Here is a 17,142-nt window from a genome sequence, read left to right as displayed (position 1 = left end):
CTGCATGAAACGGCATGAACATTCATACAATCAAACAATGCAATCACAAACACTTTGTCCCAGAATGAGTTCTGATGTGGACGTGTGCTGTCTTACCATGTCTGTCGGGCTGTAGGTGGTCCAGTGAGTATGCGCCCAGTAAGATGTTTGCCTGTCGCTGCAAGGACTTTCCAAAGGGATGATGACCTTCAGATACCACGTAGTAAAACACACAGCCTGCAGAGAAGATGTCTACCATGCAGGTCTGAAATATCAGAAAGAAGTGCAATTGTGACCGTCTTGCCACAGAATAATCTGTGCTAGTTACACACAATTAGCTTTTTGATATGTCTATGTATGGGATACATGTCTCTAATTGTCAGGACAATATACACAGTCAGGAAAGTGGTGGGAGAGAGAGGCAGGAATGGTATCTGGTATATAAAACAGGCCATGATTGTGCTTTTTATTTTCAGTTACATAAAGCCCAGTACTTTTGTGGCCTCTTAAGTCAGCATTCCAGTTAATATGATGCAAGACTGTGGGTTGACTATTAGGAATTATCTGGGATCCCAACATGCAACATAACAATAAGACAGTTGTGTGTAGTGATGCAAGTATTCAACATGTTATACTGTTTTAGCAAGTATTAAATGTACATATAATGCATATAAGATATATAAAAACAATATACACTCACCGGCCACTGTATTAGGTACACCTGTACATCTACTTATTCATGCGATTATCTAATCAGCCAACTGTTTGGCAGCAGTGTAATGTATAAAATAATTCAGATACAGGTCAGGAGCTTCAGTTAATGTTCACATCAACCATCAGAATGGGGAAAAAATATAATCTCAGTGATTTTGACTGTGGCATAATTATTGGTGCCAGATGGGCTGGTTTGAGTATTTCTGTAACTGCTGATCTCCTGGGATTTTCACACACAACAGTCTCTAGAGTGTAAAGAGAATGGTGAAAAAAACAAAAAACATCCAGTTCTGTGGGCGAAAATGGTGGTCAGAGGAGAATGGCCAGACTGGTCCAAGCTGACAGGAAGGTGAAAGTAACCCAAATAACCACACGTTACAACAGTTCTATGCAAGAAAAGCATTTCTGAACATACAACACTTCGAACAGTTAAGCGGATGGGCTACAGCAGCAGAAGACCCCTCCGGGTACCACTACCGTCAGCTTAGAACAGGAAACTGAGGCTGCAGTGGGCACAGCCTCAGCAAAACTGGACAGTAGATGATTGGAAAAACATTGCCTGGTCTGACAAATCTGGATTTCTGCTGTGGTACACAGATGTTAGACCCAATGCAGCCTCAGTTTCCTGTTCTTGGCTGACAGAAGTGGAACCCAATGTGGTCTTCTGCTGTTGTAGCCCATCCGCCTCAAGGTTCAACATGTTGTGCATTCTGAGATGCTATTCTGCTCACTACAATTGTACAGAGGGTTGTCTGAGTTACCGTAGCCTTTCTGTCAACTCAAACCAGTCTGGCCATTCTCCGTTGACCTATCTCATCAACAAGGCATTTTCATCTGCAGAACTGCTACTAGCTGGATGTTTTTAGTTTTTCGCACATTTTAGTTCTTTACACTCTAGAGACTGTTGCGCGTGAAAATCCCAGGAGATCAGCAGTTACAGAAATACTCAAACCAGCCCATCTGGCACCAACAATCATTCCACGGTCCAAATGACTGAGATCACATTCTGATGATTGATTTAATTTAATTAATTATATTTATTTATCACACATTATACATTTGCACATGTACAGTGAAATTCTTTTTTTCACATATCCCAGCTAAGCTGGGGTCAGAGTGCAGGGTCAGCCATGATACAGCGCCCCTGGAGCAGATAGGGTCAAGGGCCTTGCTCAAGGGCCCAACAGTAGCATCTTGGCGGTGCTGGGGCTTGAACCCCCAACCTTCTGATCAGTAACCCAGAGCCTTAACCGCTGAGCCACCACTGCCCCAATGATTTGAACATTTACTGAAGCTCCTGACCCAAATCTGCGTGATTTTATACATTACACTGCTGCCACATGATTGGCTCATTAGATAATCGCATGATTAGGTAGATGTACAGGTGTACCTAATAAAGTGGCCGGTGAGTGTATATATAACAGTAGGTCAGAAACACACTCTATTCAAGTTTGCAAACCCAGATACAAATGCTTAAGTCAACACATTGCAGACGCATGGTCCTGTTGGATCAGCGCCACCTGCACTTCAGATCTGTAATTTGTGATGGAAGGCGATATCTAGTCCATCTAGTGGAATGAAATAACACTTTTTTAAGGGGTACAGAACAGACAGTCTGGATTACAGGCTTTCAAAGGGATAATAACTAACTAAAAGTTTATCATAATATTGTAAACATATACCATTTATGAATTATTGGAATCTTTTGGTTTTCTGTAAAATGAGACCACTATTTTGCAATTAGTCCACTGTATGTGTGTAAGGTGAGTTTTTAACCCCTTATACTCTGGTGCATTTTTGGGCTGCCACCTGAACATTTTCAATCAAATTTTACACTCATATTTGAACCCCCCAAATAAAAAGACTCCAATTATTCATAAATAATATTGTGTTTATAATCTTATGATAAACAGATTTGTTTTTTAAAGATATATATGTTTTTGTTGTTGTCGTAACTTTGTAAACATGTAATTCTGCTTCTGTTCAGTCTACCTCACTTTGAAAAGTCTTATTTCATATCACTAGATGGCAAAAAAAAAAAAAAAAAAAAAAAAAAAATTCCACTATCACAATATACAGATCTGAAACGTAGGTGGCACTCTAATGTATTTTAGCCCTCACAGATGTGCTCGTCCATAGACATTCAGTCTAATTTTCAGTTCAAGCACCGCTGTCATTATTTCATCAAATATCTCGGCCTCTGAGTGGACTAGAAGCTCAATCAGGTGTCATTAGAAAGCTGAGCTCCTCCACTTTGTGATGATATAAAACATTTTATCATCAGTAGTCAAAAGCATATTTTCTGATTATTTGTTTAGCATGCTTTTCCTGCTGGATGGCATATTTTGTTCTTGACATCTAAGATATAACATTGGATTATTCAGCCAAGCAACCTTACAGACAATTTGTTTTGAAAACTAAGGTAAAAGCAGATATAAACTTTTTAGCTATTTAGGGCTTACAGCAGCAGTGATCGGTGCATAAATGAGACGTTCGTATTTGACGACTTACAGAAATCATATTTCACTTTGTGATTCTTTTGGAAATCTTTCTTAGGGCAACCACATTCCTGAGAATGAGAGCTTTCATTTGATATGTGACTTGTCCATTTAGGTGCTATGTGAAAGACTTTTATTTTCATATAAAAATTTCTACCCCATTACCTCTAGGGGTGTTAATTTGCGACGCAAATTTTCTGTGGCCTTATTTTGTTATTTTACGTAACATAAATGCAGAAGTGATTATCTCTGTAAAGTTCAGATTCTAAGCTTTCAAATGATACCTCATATGCCTGACTTATGTTTACAGATACTTTAATGGGATGCATACTTGCATTATGAATAGATTTTTAACACATTCTGGAATGAAACGATGCACAAAATTGAGCTTGTGTAGCTAGAAACGCCGGTATTCACTTACATACAGTACGTTTTAGGTGTTAGAAGAAACATTTGTTGTGTTTTTATATATAATAAAGACCTTGAAATAAAATAAATACAAATATTTAGCATCACCTCATCAATTCAATGTTGTGACAAGAGTATTGCTATACCACAGATCTTTGTCACCACTGATTTTTTTGTGAAAGTTAGAAAAAGTGGTATAAAATAAAAATCTCTACAAGTCTGTATTTGAGCTCTTACAGGGTTGTGCTTTGCGTCTTCACTGAGCACCTCCGGTGCGATCCAGCCCTCTGTGCCGGGGACCCCTGACCTCCGGCTGAAGCTGTGTTTGCCCACTGCCAGCTTCTTACACAGACCGAAATCTGAGATCATCGCCTTAACTCGCCCATGTGTGTTCGGCATCGATACCAGGATGTTGTGTGGTTTCAAATCTCTATGAACTACAAACACATGGAGACTTATATCTCTGCAGAACAAAAATGGGCTTTTCCCAATCAGTGGGCATTTTCAAACCATTGAGATTCCCTACTTTCATTGGTTAGTTTAGAAACACCCACTCCAGTTTGAAAATGCCCACAGATTTGAAAACATCCATTACTGTTCTGTAGAGACCTATACTGGAACACACGAGACAGTGAGTGTCCATTATCATGATTCCTTCCAAGTAACAATTAATTTATGTACATAATCGGAATATCTCAAATGTGCATAAAAATACATCTAGTGAGTGTCAATGACATCAAACACATCGATGAAGAAAACTATAATACTTCATCAATTCAGTCATGAAGTCAGTTCACTCGGCAACCATCTTGGTAACACCCCGACAGCTATTTCTAGTCAAACAAACACAGCTCCTTTCTACTTGAATGGGGTAAGACCAACATCTTCAAAACTTTGTCAAGCTTTTGTTTCAATTACATTTTTCAAATTACTAATAAAAGCAGACAACACTGAAATCATGCTAAAATTGTTTTCAGCCACCACATCGAGTGCTGCATATCATTGTCTGTCTCCTTCCCCTTATATTTTCTCTGGCAATAAAAAGAGCAAAACATTAATAAAAGGAAGAAATGTGCTTTACTGATGTTTACCTATATTAAGAGAATGTAAATGGGCCAATCCAGACATGGTTTGTTCTAGCAGTGTCACCGGCTCCAAACCGTGGCGGTTAAAATCCTTTCGTTCAACATACTAAATAGAAAACACAGAATTAATAAATTAAACATGAATCGTTGGGAAAAACTCTCAATATGTGCTAAATTATGAGGGGTTCAATGGATAGTTCTCTCATCATTTACACACTCTCATGTTGTTCCAAACCTGTATGACTTTCTGTGTGGAACTGTGACGAGGAGGAGTGCGTAGCTGGGCCATGAGGGTGCACGCCTGATGCTGAGTTGCCCCAATCAGCGGGAGAGAGAGATAAGAAGGAAGCTGGGACAGACTTGAACAATACACGTAGACTTTAATGTTCAACTTAAACACAACATAAAACTTTGCTTTTCAGCAGAACACTGACACGCAGACACGCAGACACACAGCTCCGTGTGTCTCTCTCTCTCTGGTGTCCCCAGCTCCTCCTTATCTCTCTCTCCTGCTGATAGGGGCAACTTAGCACCAGGCGTGCACCCTCATGGCCTGGCCACGCCCTCCTCCTTGTCACAGGAATACGAATTGAGATGTTAGCCTCAGTCACCATTCACTGTCATCATATGTAAAAAAGATGCAATGAAAGAATGGGTCTGGAATAGTAATGTAACGGTATTCGGTAATACGGTATATCACAGTAATTAACATACAAGATATTGTTATCGTAGGCCCTTTTTTTTTTTTTTTTTTTTTTTAATTTTTTTTTAAATCGCACTGTAGTTTTTTTCCATCATCAAATCAAGATTCACAACACTGTGTGTACACGGCATAAATTACACATGCACACTCTTAGCCCTTTTCCACCGACATGGTTCGAGTGCAGGTTCCTGGGCCAGTGCGAATTCTCGAACCGTTCCACATGTTTCCACCGCAGATAATGTTGACACCAAGTAAAGTTTTCTAAAACAACGACAGTAGCTACCGTTTGCAGCAAGGAGTACTTCATTACACTATAACAACAATAAAAAAATAAAAAAACAAGACATCAAAAGCTTTGGGGAAACATGGACGATATGAGCACTCTACTCGCAAAGTCGTCTTCTACTGAGATCCGAGATAATTAGAGAGATTGCAAAGGAAAAAAAAGACTGCAGCTATCTATTAAGTAAACCGGTGGGATTCTCAATCAAGACGTAAACATAATATTATATGCTATGGCAAAAATCAAAATATACCCATATGCTACACCAATTTTAATAATGATTCCACTGTTACAGTTTAAAGTACTTAGTAAGTTAAGCCATATTAAAAAGTTCATACAACATAATGTAATTTCGTTACCTGTCGTGTTGAGCGTAGATGTCATCTCTGGCAATGTTGTTGAGCAATGTTATAATGTTAGGTTGCATTAATCTTTATGTTTAAATATGTCCTCAAAAACAGAAGTAAAAGCTGTACACAAACACTGTGACATGGTATGTTTGTTTATGTTTGAGGTAGCCACGTAATCTGTGACGTCACCGTTCGGATTTCAAGTCAGTGGAAAAGCGTCACAATATTACGGTTAGATTTCACTTTTAATTTCAATTAATTTTGGTATAGTTCAGTTATAATGTCCGTTTTGCTTGAATACGGTATGTTACATGTTTGTTGTTTACATGCCAAATTTGTACTATTTACAAGTATTTACTTTGATATGTAGAGTGCTAAAATGATACTGCCTCTTTAAGGCTTTGACAGTAGTGTTTGTTTGGTCAAATGGCCTCTTAACAGCATCCATGCTATGTGTGATTAGAATTAAATGTTTATTTTCTTGTTTTTGATAAATAACTGACTGTAGAGAACAGAAAGGATATTAAAAGACATTATTCAACAACAAATGGTTTGCTTGGATCTAGTCTTTGGACTCACATTACACAGAAAGTGTCAAAACGTTTACTCAGCACGCAGTGAAAAGATGACTGAAATCTGAAAAAAAAAAACAGCCAGTGGCTAATCACAGACATTTTTTGTAGCAATTGGGAAGTACAGTATTTACACACATCTAATTGTTGGGGATTGCAGATAGAAAGAATGAGCAATCTTGGCATTTTAAGTATCGACATTGGGATTGTACAAATTAAGATTAAGTAGAAAATCAATATTATATAGTCCAAAATGTGTGAGAGAGGTCCAGCATGTCCGTGAGAGAAACCGTGAATCCTTCTCTTTCGTGCCTCATAGAAGCGTCTCTGACTGCACTGAAAATATCACGATATCACAATACATGGATCTAAGTATCGATACCATATCGTGAGAATCAATATTTTATTGTATCGACTAGGGATGGGCATTGTGGTCATTTTGTCTACTCGAGTACTCTGATTAATTACTCGTTGAGTACTCGAGGGGCAATGACATGTACATAATATACCTGACAAACATCTTTGGCTGCTGCATTGCGTCTTGTTGTTACAGTGTATTGTCTATGCATTATTAGAATAGACGATACTATTATCGTCTATTATAAAATAATCTGTTACAAAATGTACAAAAGATTGCAATATGAAAATGTAATGCATCATATTTTGTCATTATGTGAAGATTCGCTGCCCAACTCTGAAAGAATGTGCACAAAGTGCATCTGTCTGTTCTTCCTTCAGGTTACCGTAGTAACCTTAGTATGTGCGCACCAGTTTTTTTAGTGACCGTCTATTTTTAAATCGCGGTTGGCTTAACAGGAGACGCCATAACCATCGCGCTTTTAATATGCGTGTTAAGTTGAAGTTCAGTTTTGAAGATGCTGCATTCTGTTCCATTTAACTGCGCTCTGTCTAGCTGTTTGAAACACTCGTCTGCTGTATACACTGCTTCAGTGCATTGAGTCCACTGCCACATGCCTGGTGCGTGTTTGTCTCCCCAAGTGTTTGCTCCTGTGGGGAAAGCCACGATGCTCCGTATTATTGTTGCTGTGATGATTCATGAAGCGTTCCATTCAAATCAGAGAGTCGGAATTTCCAGCTTTCAACTGGGGAAAGTGCAACGGAATGACACTTAATGTCAGACTTCTAACTTGGAAATTCGTGTGGAAATCCTCAACTCCCATTTTGCTGACATGAAGGTGTGTGTTACGTCACACAAACATTTCGGCACCCAGGGCAGGGAGGTTTAGTCAGTGACAAACATTCACTTTTATTAAATAATATCAATTAACGAGTCAAAGTTCTTACATTAAATGATAATAAAACATGTTTAGCAAACATTTTGCAGAGACAGGTGTTCAAAACACGATTAATTACACTCTCGTTTGATGATCGGAATGATAGCATTGCATTGTCAGTTTGGTTTCTATTAGACGTATCTGACAATCAAAGTACCCGTCAAAGTCACAACGTAATCAATCTCAAAATTACAAACAAGTTCCCTCTTTGACACTTTTGTGTTTAGTTGTCAGGTAACTGTCACTGAATTTCGATTAAGTGAGAAGTCACATCAAGTATGATCACCATCGATCATCTTTTTCATGATCGATCATTACTGCCACATCCGAGTACTCGAGCCCATTCCTAGTATCGACACACCCCTAGTGACAACTGCGTTCTATAACAGAACTGACATCTTCAGTACTCACATGCGCATATTCGGCAAACCAATTGTCAATTGTGATAAGACATGCCGGTGTTATGGACCACCTTTAAATATTTACTTTAGTCACTCTGGTTACAGCTGTCAGAATACAGGCTTGACTTCGGTTGCTCGTTCATACAGACAGTATTCAACAGGACATTTTCTCACACCTGTAAGTAAATGTGGTTGTCAAGCTCAAATGCTGACTATGTGAAAGTAGCCAGTGTGCGAACTTGTAGCTAGCGCCTAGCTATCAATACCGTGATAATACCATATACTGTGATGAAAGCATCAGCAATTATTGTGATGTGAAAATTTTATACCATCGGCATCGCACACCCAGTTTGTAACAATTTAAGGATGAGTAAATGATACGGATGGGACGATATAATGAATTTCGATATATCACAAACCAAAAAAATTATGAACCATATTGTGGCATAACTCGATATTTCGAAATTTGGAACTTTGTTTCCTGTCCATGTGATCATAAATTAAATGACCCATCAAACATCATAATCTCTCTATCGCTTGATTTTACCACTACTGCACTTTTTTCTGCACTGTTTACAGGGTTCACACCAGGTCCTTGAAGTTCTTGAATTTAGCTTTTAGAAATGTACTGGAATACCTGGAAAATCGCCTTGTTTTGATGAAAAGTGCTTGAGATTAAAGCGGATCGTTTCCTCCGTGTAATGTGTGTCCATCAAAGATTAGGTGACTCCACTTTCATTGAATAATGTGTCTTAATATCCTTTCTGTTCTTTACAGTCAGATAAAAAAGTAAAAAGAAATATTAATTTTAATCTCACATAGGATGCACTAAAGAAACAGAAAGATTCTCGTTGAGGTTTGCTGAACTGGAACACTGCGAAATGCACGTTGAAACTCTTAAAGTTACAGTAACCTTTTTAGCGTTTCTTATTCAAATGAATGTAAACTCAGTGTTATTACCTGTAAATTGTACACGTTATTTCAAACAGTGATAGCTCATATCATTATTATATATAACATTTCATGATATAATATTAATCAATAGAATGTGATTAGAAAAAAGATGGAAAATGATTCAAATATAAATATACACTTTCACACATTTCACTTTTTTCAATACAGGTTCTGTTCAATTCCATTGCTTGTTCTGCACATGATCAGCCTGAATGTACCCCACTATTTTTGAAAGCTTATTTGTTTATGATGTTTTCTTTTACCGAAAGGTATATGAGAAACTCTTATTATTTAAACTTTGAGCATTTATATGGCGTATTAAAAAGCTTTATTTTGATGATAAATTGTGTATTTCTGCTCATACATTTTTTCAGAAAATAAAACAATTTCTGTAATATATTGTCATTTAAGTGTTATTATATTGATTCGACTATATTGAATTGTGAACCTCATATCGTATATCGAACCGAATCCTGAGATAACCATATCGTCCCATCTGCAACGGTGGCGGCCCCAAAATAATTTTTAAACAATGTTTTTTTTAATTTATTTATTTTATTTTATTTTTTTATTCGGGCACCAGACAGGATTAGGCCTGTCAAAAAATGAATTCATTTTCCCCAAATAGCTATAAATAAAATAAATACTAATAGAAAATAAAAAAACAGTTAGTAAATAAAATAAGTTTCAGTTTGTGTTTGCTGCCATTAAGTCACACAGTTTGTACTGTCTTTTAAAAATCAACAATAAAAAATTAAATAAAACAAAATCAAATGTGAATGCTGACTTTGTTCAGTTCATGCACATGGGTTCAAATCAGCAGATTCAAGAGTTTCAAGTTGTCACAAAAAAATAAAATAAATAAATAAATAAAAAGAAATGGTTAACTGAGGTCCTTAAACTGTCATTAAAGTCTCAAATGTCATTGAAAACAAAAAGGTTCAAAGTGTTTTGTTCGCTCAGGGACATGTGCGTGCATGGATGAGTGTATGTGGCTGAATGTGTGTGAGCCGCGGATCGTTAATGACCGGGTGAAGGATTTTGAGAGCTTCAGCTTGTGGATAGAGGGTGGCAGACTTGAGGCAAATACCAGGAACAGGCGATACTTTTTTCACTTGAAACGCATTGCAGCCGGCAGGCCGAAAGTGCGGCACGCAGTACATCACTCACTTTGGCGATCGCACCAGTCAGAGCACAGCGTGAATCTAGCAAATGAGGCAGCATCTGGCGTTCCAGCAGCGTATCCCACTTTCTGCTAATGTGCACTTCTATCTCTCTCTCCTCACTCTACAACTCCTCCACATTATATCCCTTTTCCTCCATTTCCATTTTAATTGTTCCTCTCTTCCAATTCGGTCGCAGCAATGTAAAAGGGCCGGTACAGACTTTTTTTTTTTTTTTTTTTTGTATCGCCACACATCCCTAGTAAATGATGACAGAATTTTCATTTTTGGGTGATTTGGGGATATAAGATAGATTTTTTTCCATTTTTTAAATAAAAATCCAGTGCTAAGATTGAAATAGATTTTTATTGTAATTTTTAATTTGTGAATATTGGGTTAAAATGATGAGACCGTTATCAAACATCAGGTTGTGTTGTCTGTCATACCTCCTGTAGCGTGGCGCTGCAGAGCTCTATGGCGATGTACTGAAACTGCCGATCTCTCTCCGTACAGAAGTAACGAATCACGTTGGGATGCTCATCCGACTCACGCAGCAACTGAACCTCTCGGTCCGCAAAACTAAAGCATTCCGGGAGAATTCTCTTCACAGCCACTGAACGGTTATCAAACTGACCCCTGAAAATAAATGAACAAAGATTATAGACTGGATCTGCACAAATAATCACACTACAAATAATGCCTGAGATGGCAAATTTCACTCTTTGTCTCTTGCCTGTAGACGATCGTTCCCTCCGCACCATGACCCAGAACATCTCTGGGGTTGAATGTAATGTTTCCAACTCGGACAATGTTGAACTCTTCTTCTGGAAACAAAGTACAAAAACAGTCGAACAACAGAAGGACAGTCCAGAAAGACTGACTTTACTGATAGCAATTTGGTGTTTCTTCAACTTCCAGCACTTGTCTTTTCAATCATTTCAATATTTATTGTGCGACAAAGATTTGTCAAATTTTAGTTATGACTTAATTTCCACAACAACCAAGAATTTAGGCCGTAATAAATGAATGATGATTTGAGATGTGGTGGAATTTGCATTTGTAAAAAAAAAAGGCAATTCTCCTATATATTCACTTTTGGACATCCTTTGTATACAAATGTAAAACTAGCGAGAGTGTGAAAAGTGTGTTTTTTTGGGAGTCTATTTAAATCCACAGGGCCAAAAGTGCCCATAGTTGAAGAAACACTAACTGTACAGCCAAAGTTATAGTAAATTAGTAGGAGAATAAAGCTCCTGCTGGTCTCACCTGTGTCCTCGTGCTCATTGGCTGAATTTGCCATCTCAGACAGGGACATGTTGGAGTGGTTTGACGCCCGTGGGGTGACGTTAGGGCTGCTGTGTGCGGAGCTTTCCGACCGTGTGTGGGCCACCTCCAGGAAGTCAGCATCAGGCGGCAGGTCTGCAGGTGGGTGAAAGATGAGCTGCTGCTGCTGCAGGAGCTGCAGTTTCTCCTCCATCTGCTGCTGAAACCGCTGGTGCTGCAGCTGCTGTTGCTTATGAACACTCTGAACACAAACATAACAACACAATACTCAACCATTTGAACATGACAGTATTCTGTTCCAGTCACAGCCGTACTCTAGTAGAGATGGTGACCTCAGATCTCGTCAAAGCCAGTTTACCTTTGGGTAGGTGATGATGAATGCCAACCATCCGGTCAGCAGGAAGGTGCAGAAGATGATAGTGGCCATGTCCTTCAGCATAGAGTCCACAGGAGTCTCTACACGAGGAGGGCGGCCGGGTTTCTCCTGCAGAGAGGAGACGGGTGGAGGCAGTGCACTGCTGTCCTCCATTCCACTCTCATTCACCTTCTGTAACACAGCACAACACACACACTCTGAGTGCATTTACATGCACTTTAAAAGTTCGATTTCGGTCGGACTAAAGCAATAATTAATCTTTTTAAAATGTCATGTAAACGCTTTAGTCCAAATGAAATCGAACCAGTCCAGTTTTGGCAAAATCGAACTAACAGACCTAGCTAATACAATTGTAGCTCGGCTTCATCCAGCATGAATACATATTCATTGGAACACAACTGGCCTCTGTGTTACGCGCATGCACTGTGTGACTTGTATTTAATCTGGAATTCGAACACAACACAAAGCAGAGAAGAGCAACAAGAACATAAATGCACAAACCTTCTATACAGAGATAACAACCTCCGTGCTTTTACCAAAGGAGAGAGCGTAACGGTCAACTAGCGTGTTACTACAGTAAGTCACCGTTTGCAGATACCATACAAACAAATAGAGAGAACCGTAAACTGTCACTTACCTGTCGCAAAATTGTCCGTGACTTCTCTTACAAAAGAACTATTTTATTGTAGTTCATTCCAAAAGTATTGTTTCAAGTAAAACATGCTGTAGACTAGCGGACAGGTGGTAAATGTATTAAGTGATGAGCCGTTTCCTCACAAAAGCAGTTTATTTAGCAAACTGAAGCATCTCCTCCATAGACATCCATTAAAAAAAACAGCCTCGATTCCTCGCCAGTGTACTACTCATAGAATGTCTACAGGACCGTGTATAGACATACCTTGCGTCCAAATATCCATACTTCCCTACTATATAGTATGCCAAAAACAGTATGCCAGTGGAGTAGTATGTCCAAATCCATAGTATTCATAAGACAGTAAGCGAGAAATGCCCGGATGACCCACTACTTCCAGCGGGAATCCGAATTGTGGCTAGGTTAAACACTTTCCTATCCCACAATGCACAGGGAGCTGAGGAGACGTCAAGCTCAAATGTTGGATTTAAAACAAATGGAGGAGAACCATGAGCGGAAGGCTGTTTTCAACAGTTAGTGCTGTATACAGAAAGAACATTGCTCATTGTGCTTAAATGGCGCTTGTTTAACCGAACTTTAATGGATTATTTTCACGGTTGTTGCCGTCACGTCATATATTCTGGACACGGGACCATGCGTACGTTCCCGGATGTTAGTATGTCTGAATTCTATTTATACTGCCTCTTGCAAAACTAAACAGCTTTCGGACGCAGGGAGTATGTCTCTGTTTTGCTATTTTATGCTAAGCTTGTAGGCTCCACTATGTAGAAGGGTTCTGATAAATGTACCAGTGTACCAATAAATCAGCCTCCAAAGGGCACTTTGAAGAGAGAACAAACATGATAGCCATGCTGAGAGATCACTTCAAATTGAATTTCTAATAAAAAAATAAATAAAAAAAATACAATAAAAGAGGGTAACATACTTTGTAAAATATTAAAAGAATTCAAATGAATTCAAAATTCAAACTCTCTCGAAGAGCTTTGAAATGAAAGGCAATTTGGAAATAGGCCTATAGTTACCAAGCACAATTTTTAGCTCTGATCGTGAGAATATAAATCAATTTGCTTTGGTGGCCTGAAATTTTGCTTGGGTGACCATCAAAGCCATGATGCTCTATCGACTCTAGGCACAAAGCTAAATCTGAACCACCATACATTCATATGCCCTGCATGCATCCAAATCTGTACATCAAGGATTGTACTGTACAGCCATCTAAAGATTCATAAATAAAGGAGAAGATGGTCATCATCAGACTACATTGGAAATGACAAACAAGCAAGGATCGGTACTCTCACCTCTTCAATTGTCTTCTCTGTGGTGGGGGGAATGACGTTGCTGGGCTGGCGGGGGAAGCTCTCTGGAAACTTCTCCAGAATTGTCTTATGAGCATCAGGCGGCGTCTCATGGTGACCTACACAAGAGAAACACTGATGCTGAGTGAAAATGAAACTTTTAAATAAATGTAAAAATGGCATTTTTGAAGAATGTAAAGAAAAATACAACTTGGTTAGAGTGACAGAGTGAAACTATATAAGACGTTGGATGCTGTAACACTACTGCTATAAATGTGTCTGCACTAGGGGGCAGCATTGGCTCATTTGTGACTGAGAGTGGCGTGCTGCAGTACCGATGAGCAGCAGCGAATTCCTCATGATGTTGATGCGGTTCCTCTCCTTCAAAGCGCCACTGAACTTCACTGTGGTGCTGGGAGTGATCACACACTCCTGATCCTCCTTCATACTCCACTCCTGGTTACTGGGCCCTTCCAGCATTGGAAACGTCCTGCCCCGAGGCTGAGACACATACAAGTCATCATGAGCGTGCATGCACAACTGAATTTTTAGAATTCCTTAATTGCGTAATGGCATGCAAATATATGTTGCCTTCAAATGTTTCTCGATTAAGTTAACATTGCTTCATGTTTTTTTAATTTTTTATTATTATTTAAGAAAACAGTCATAATAATAAAAGAGCTAAGTGTAAACTAAGAGCACTAATAATTAATGATGTTTGGTTAATATGATGAAATAATAGAGAGCGGTAGGCATATTAGGCATCATTGAAGCCCAAAGTATACTTCGGTTTTGATGCAAACGCTTAGTCAAAGTATACTTAATTTGACCATGCGTGCATACAGAGGAGGTTGACAGTACTACCTCTGCTATGATAGACTGTACTATTAATTTTCAGGAGTTTAGACCTCATTTGACCGCTCACCCGCACAGCTGCATTTACCAAGAGCGCACGCACCTCGTGGGAAATACAGTAATGCTTCCTTTCACAAATTAGCCAGTGAGTATTTCCACCTGTTTCCAAGATTTATTAAAGCTCCATACTAAAAATTAAATAAATAAATATACATTTGTATGGACTCTAGCTAAAACATCTGATCATGACTGAAACACTGACTGTATAAATCTCTAGGTCTTTTTTCTGTTTGTGCGGGAGCAACATCAGAAGTGTGGGAACACAGCTCAAGAGTTTTGTTTGAAACACTTAGTAGCATGTAAACTAGTTTCATCCAGATAAAACGTTTTCCAAAATGTGCTCGTCCACACTGAAACATCTGAAAATGCTTAAATCCCGTTACAGCGCATGCGAAAAAATTTAAGAACCATGGCCCTGCGTCATTTCCATGTATAGCCTGAAACGCAATTGTCCTCATGTTCTGCTGTCGGAAAGCAATATCGAATAAACTTCCCGTCACCTTTGAAGGAAGGCAATGTGAATGTTGTACAAAGTAACATTTACCTTTAACAATGCTGTCAAAGTGGATATCAGACACAAAAACACCTCTACAACATGGGCCGCCATCTTGATTTTTTTGGGTTGAATGATCGCGACAACTAATAAGTTATCGTTTTCGAATATCTCCATTTTCCCTGTCCACACTACAAGACGAAGAAATAGTTTTCAAATTTATGCACTTGGGAGAGTGTTTTCGAAAAGCTGTTTTCACTGGACAAAAACGCTCTCTCAGTGTGGACGGAAGGACAAAACGTAGCAAAATTAATGCATTTTCAAACTAAAAAGAATTAAGAGTGGACATGGCCTCAGGTTTATACATATGATTTCAAATAAACCTACAGCTCATCAACACATAAAATGAAAAAAAAATGAAAAAACAAAAAAGAAAACAAACAACAACAACAAAAAAATCTATGGCTGTTTGCTTAATAGGTCTGCCAGATAGTCTCTTGCTGTCTAAGTGGGCAGTTCTTTACTTTAGGCTGATAGTCAAATGACTATGCGAAACTATAGTCTACCTGAGACCATAAATATTCTTCTCAATCGTCTTGAGTGTATGATTGGCATCCAGGGTATGGCCCTCCAGTGGTTTTCCTCCTATCTAAAAGAAAGGACGTTCTCTGTAAATTTAGGTAATTTTTCTTCTACGTCGGCTCAAATTACAGTGTGGTGTCCCTCAAGGGTCGATTTTAGGACCCTTGTTATTTTCCCTGTATATGCTTCCTCTGAGCTCTATTTTTCAGAAGTACAGCACATTTTATCACTGTTATGCTGACGATTCACAATTTTATTTCCCAGTGAGTGTAGACAAGAATTGTCCATTTGAGAACACCCTAAATTGCAGATATTAAACATTGGCTGGCAAACATTTTTTTACAATAAAATTTCTGATTTTAGGTTCATCCATGTCCTCCTTACCTGGCCTGGTTGCCCAGTTAGGTCCTCTTTCGTCAAATGTACAAAGTCATGTAAGGAGTCATGGAGTAATTTTAGACTCCTCATTACTTTTCAATAAGCAGATCAGTGCTGTTGTCAAGAGTAGTTTTTTCCACCTGAGATCTATTGCTAAAATAAAACATTTTCTCTCACATAAAGACCTGGAAATTGTGATCCACTCACTTATTACATCAAAGTTAGACTACTGTAACTCATTGTACATTGGTCTCCCCCAAACTGCGGTATCCCCCAAAACGCAGCAGCTAGGCTTTTAACAGCGTCAGGATCACATTTCCCATTTTAGCATCTCTACCCTGACTTCCTGTGAAATTCAGGGTCGATTTTAAATTCTGATTTTTGTCTACAAGGCACTATCTGGTCTCACGCCCCAATATATCAGTGACCTTCTCCTGCCTTACTCCCCCACCAGAGCGCTCAGGTCTTCTGATCAACTTCTATTGAGGGTTCCTCGTTGCCGCTATAGATCTAAGGGTGACCGTGCCTTTTCTGTGATAGGTCCTAATCTATGGAATTGTCTCTCTTTCCATGTGAGGTCAGCTTCATCATTAGCCATTTTTAAATCTTCTTTGAAAACATACATTTATTCTGTAGCTTTTTCATAGATCCTTGAATAGTTTGAAATGGATAAATACATGATGCTGAATTTAAAGGTTTTTATTTATTTTATTATATTTTATATTTAACTTTATATCAATCTGTTTTTATATCACTGTCATT

The 17,142-nt window shown here is 38.6% G+C and overlaps 1 protein-coding gene across 1 annotated transcript in view; it reads right to left on the bottom strand.

Moving 5' to 3' along the window:
• LOC127452147 (serine/threonine-protein kinase/endoribonuclease IRE1-like) overlaps nt 1-17,142 on the bottom strand; it is a 66,306-nt gene that overhangs the window by 12,730 nt on the left and 36,434 nt on the right. Inside the window, exons 10-18 of the mRNA XM_051717396.1 lie at nt 14,348-14,513; nt 14,016-14,131; nt 12,048-12,236; nt 11,672-11,930; nt 11,139-11,229; nt 10,852-11,041; nt 4,691-4,790; nt 3,837-4,036; nt 97-244 (exon numbers count right to left, since the gene is read on the bottom strand). Coding sequence (XP_051573356.1) covers nt 97-244; nt 3,837-4,036; nt 4,691-4,790; nt 10,852-11,041; nt 11,139-11,229; nt 11,672-11,930; nt 12,048-12,236; nt 14,016-14,131; nt 14,348-14,513 — 1,459 coding nt within the window. The remainder of the gene's footprint in view (nt 1-96; nt 245-3,836; nt 4,037-4,690; nt 4,791-10,851; nt 11,042-11,138; nt 11,230-11,671; nt 11,931-12,047; nt 12,237-14,015; nt 14,132-14,347; nt 14,514-17,142) is intronic.

Source organism: Myxocyprinus asiaticus, chromosome 14 (genome assembly GCF_019703515.2).
Source record: "Myxocyprinus asiaticus isolate MX2 ecotype Aquarium Trade chromosome 14, UBuf_Myxa_2, whole genome shotgun sequence".
Lineage (NCBI taxonomy): Eukaryota > Metazoa > Chordata > Actinopteri > Cypriniformes > Catostomidae > Myxocyprinus > Myxocyprinus asiaticus.
Note: the sequence above shows the minus strand (reverse complement) of the source record. Positions and strands in the feature narration are given on the sequence as shown.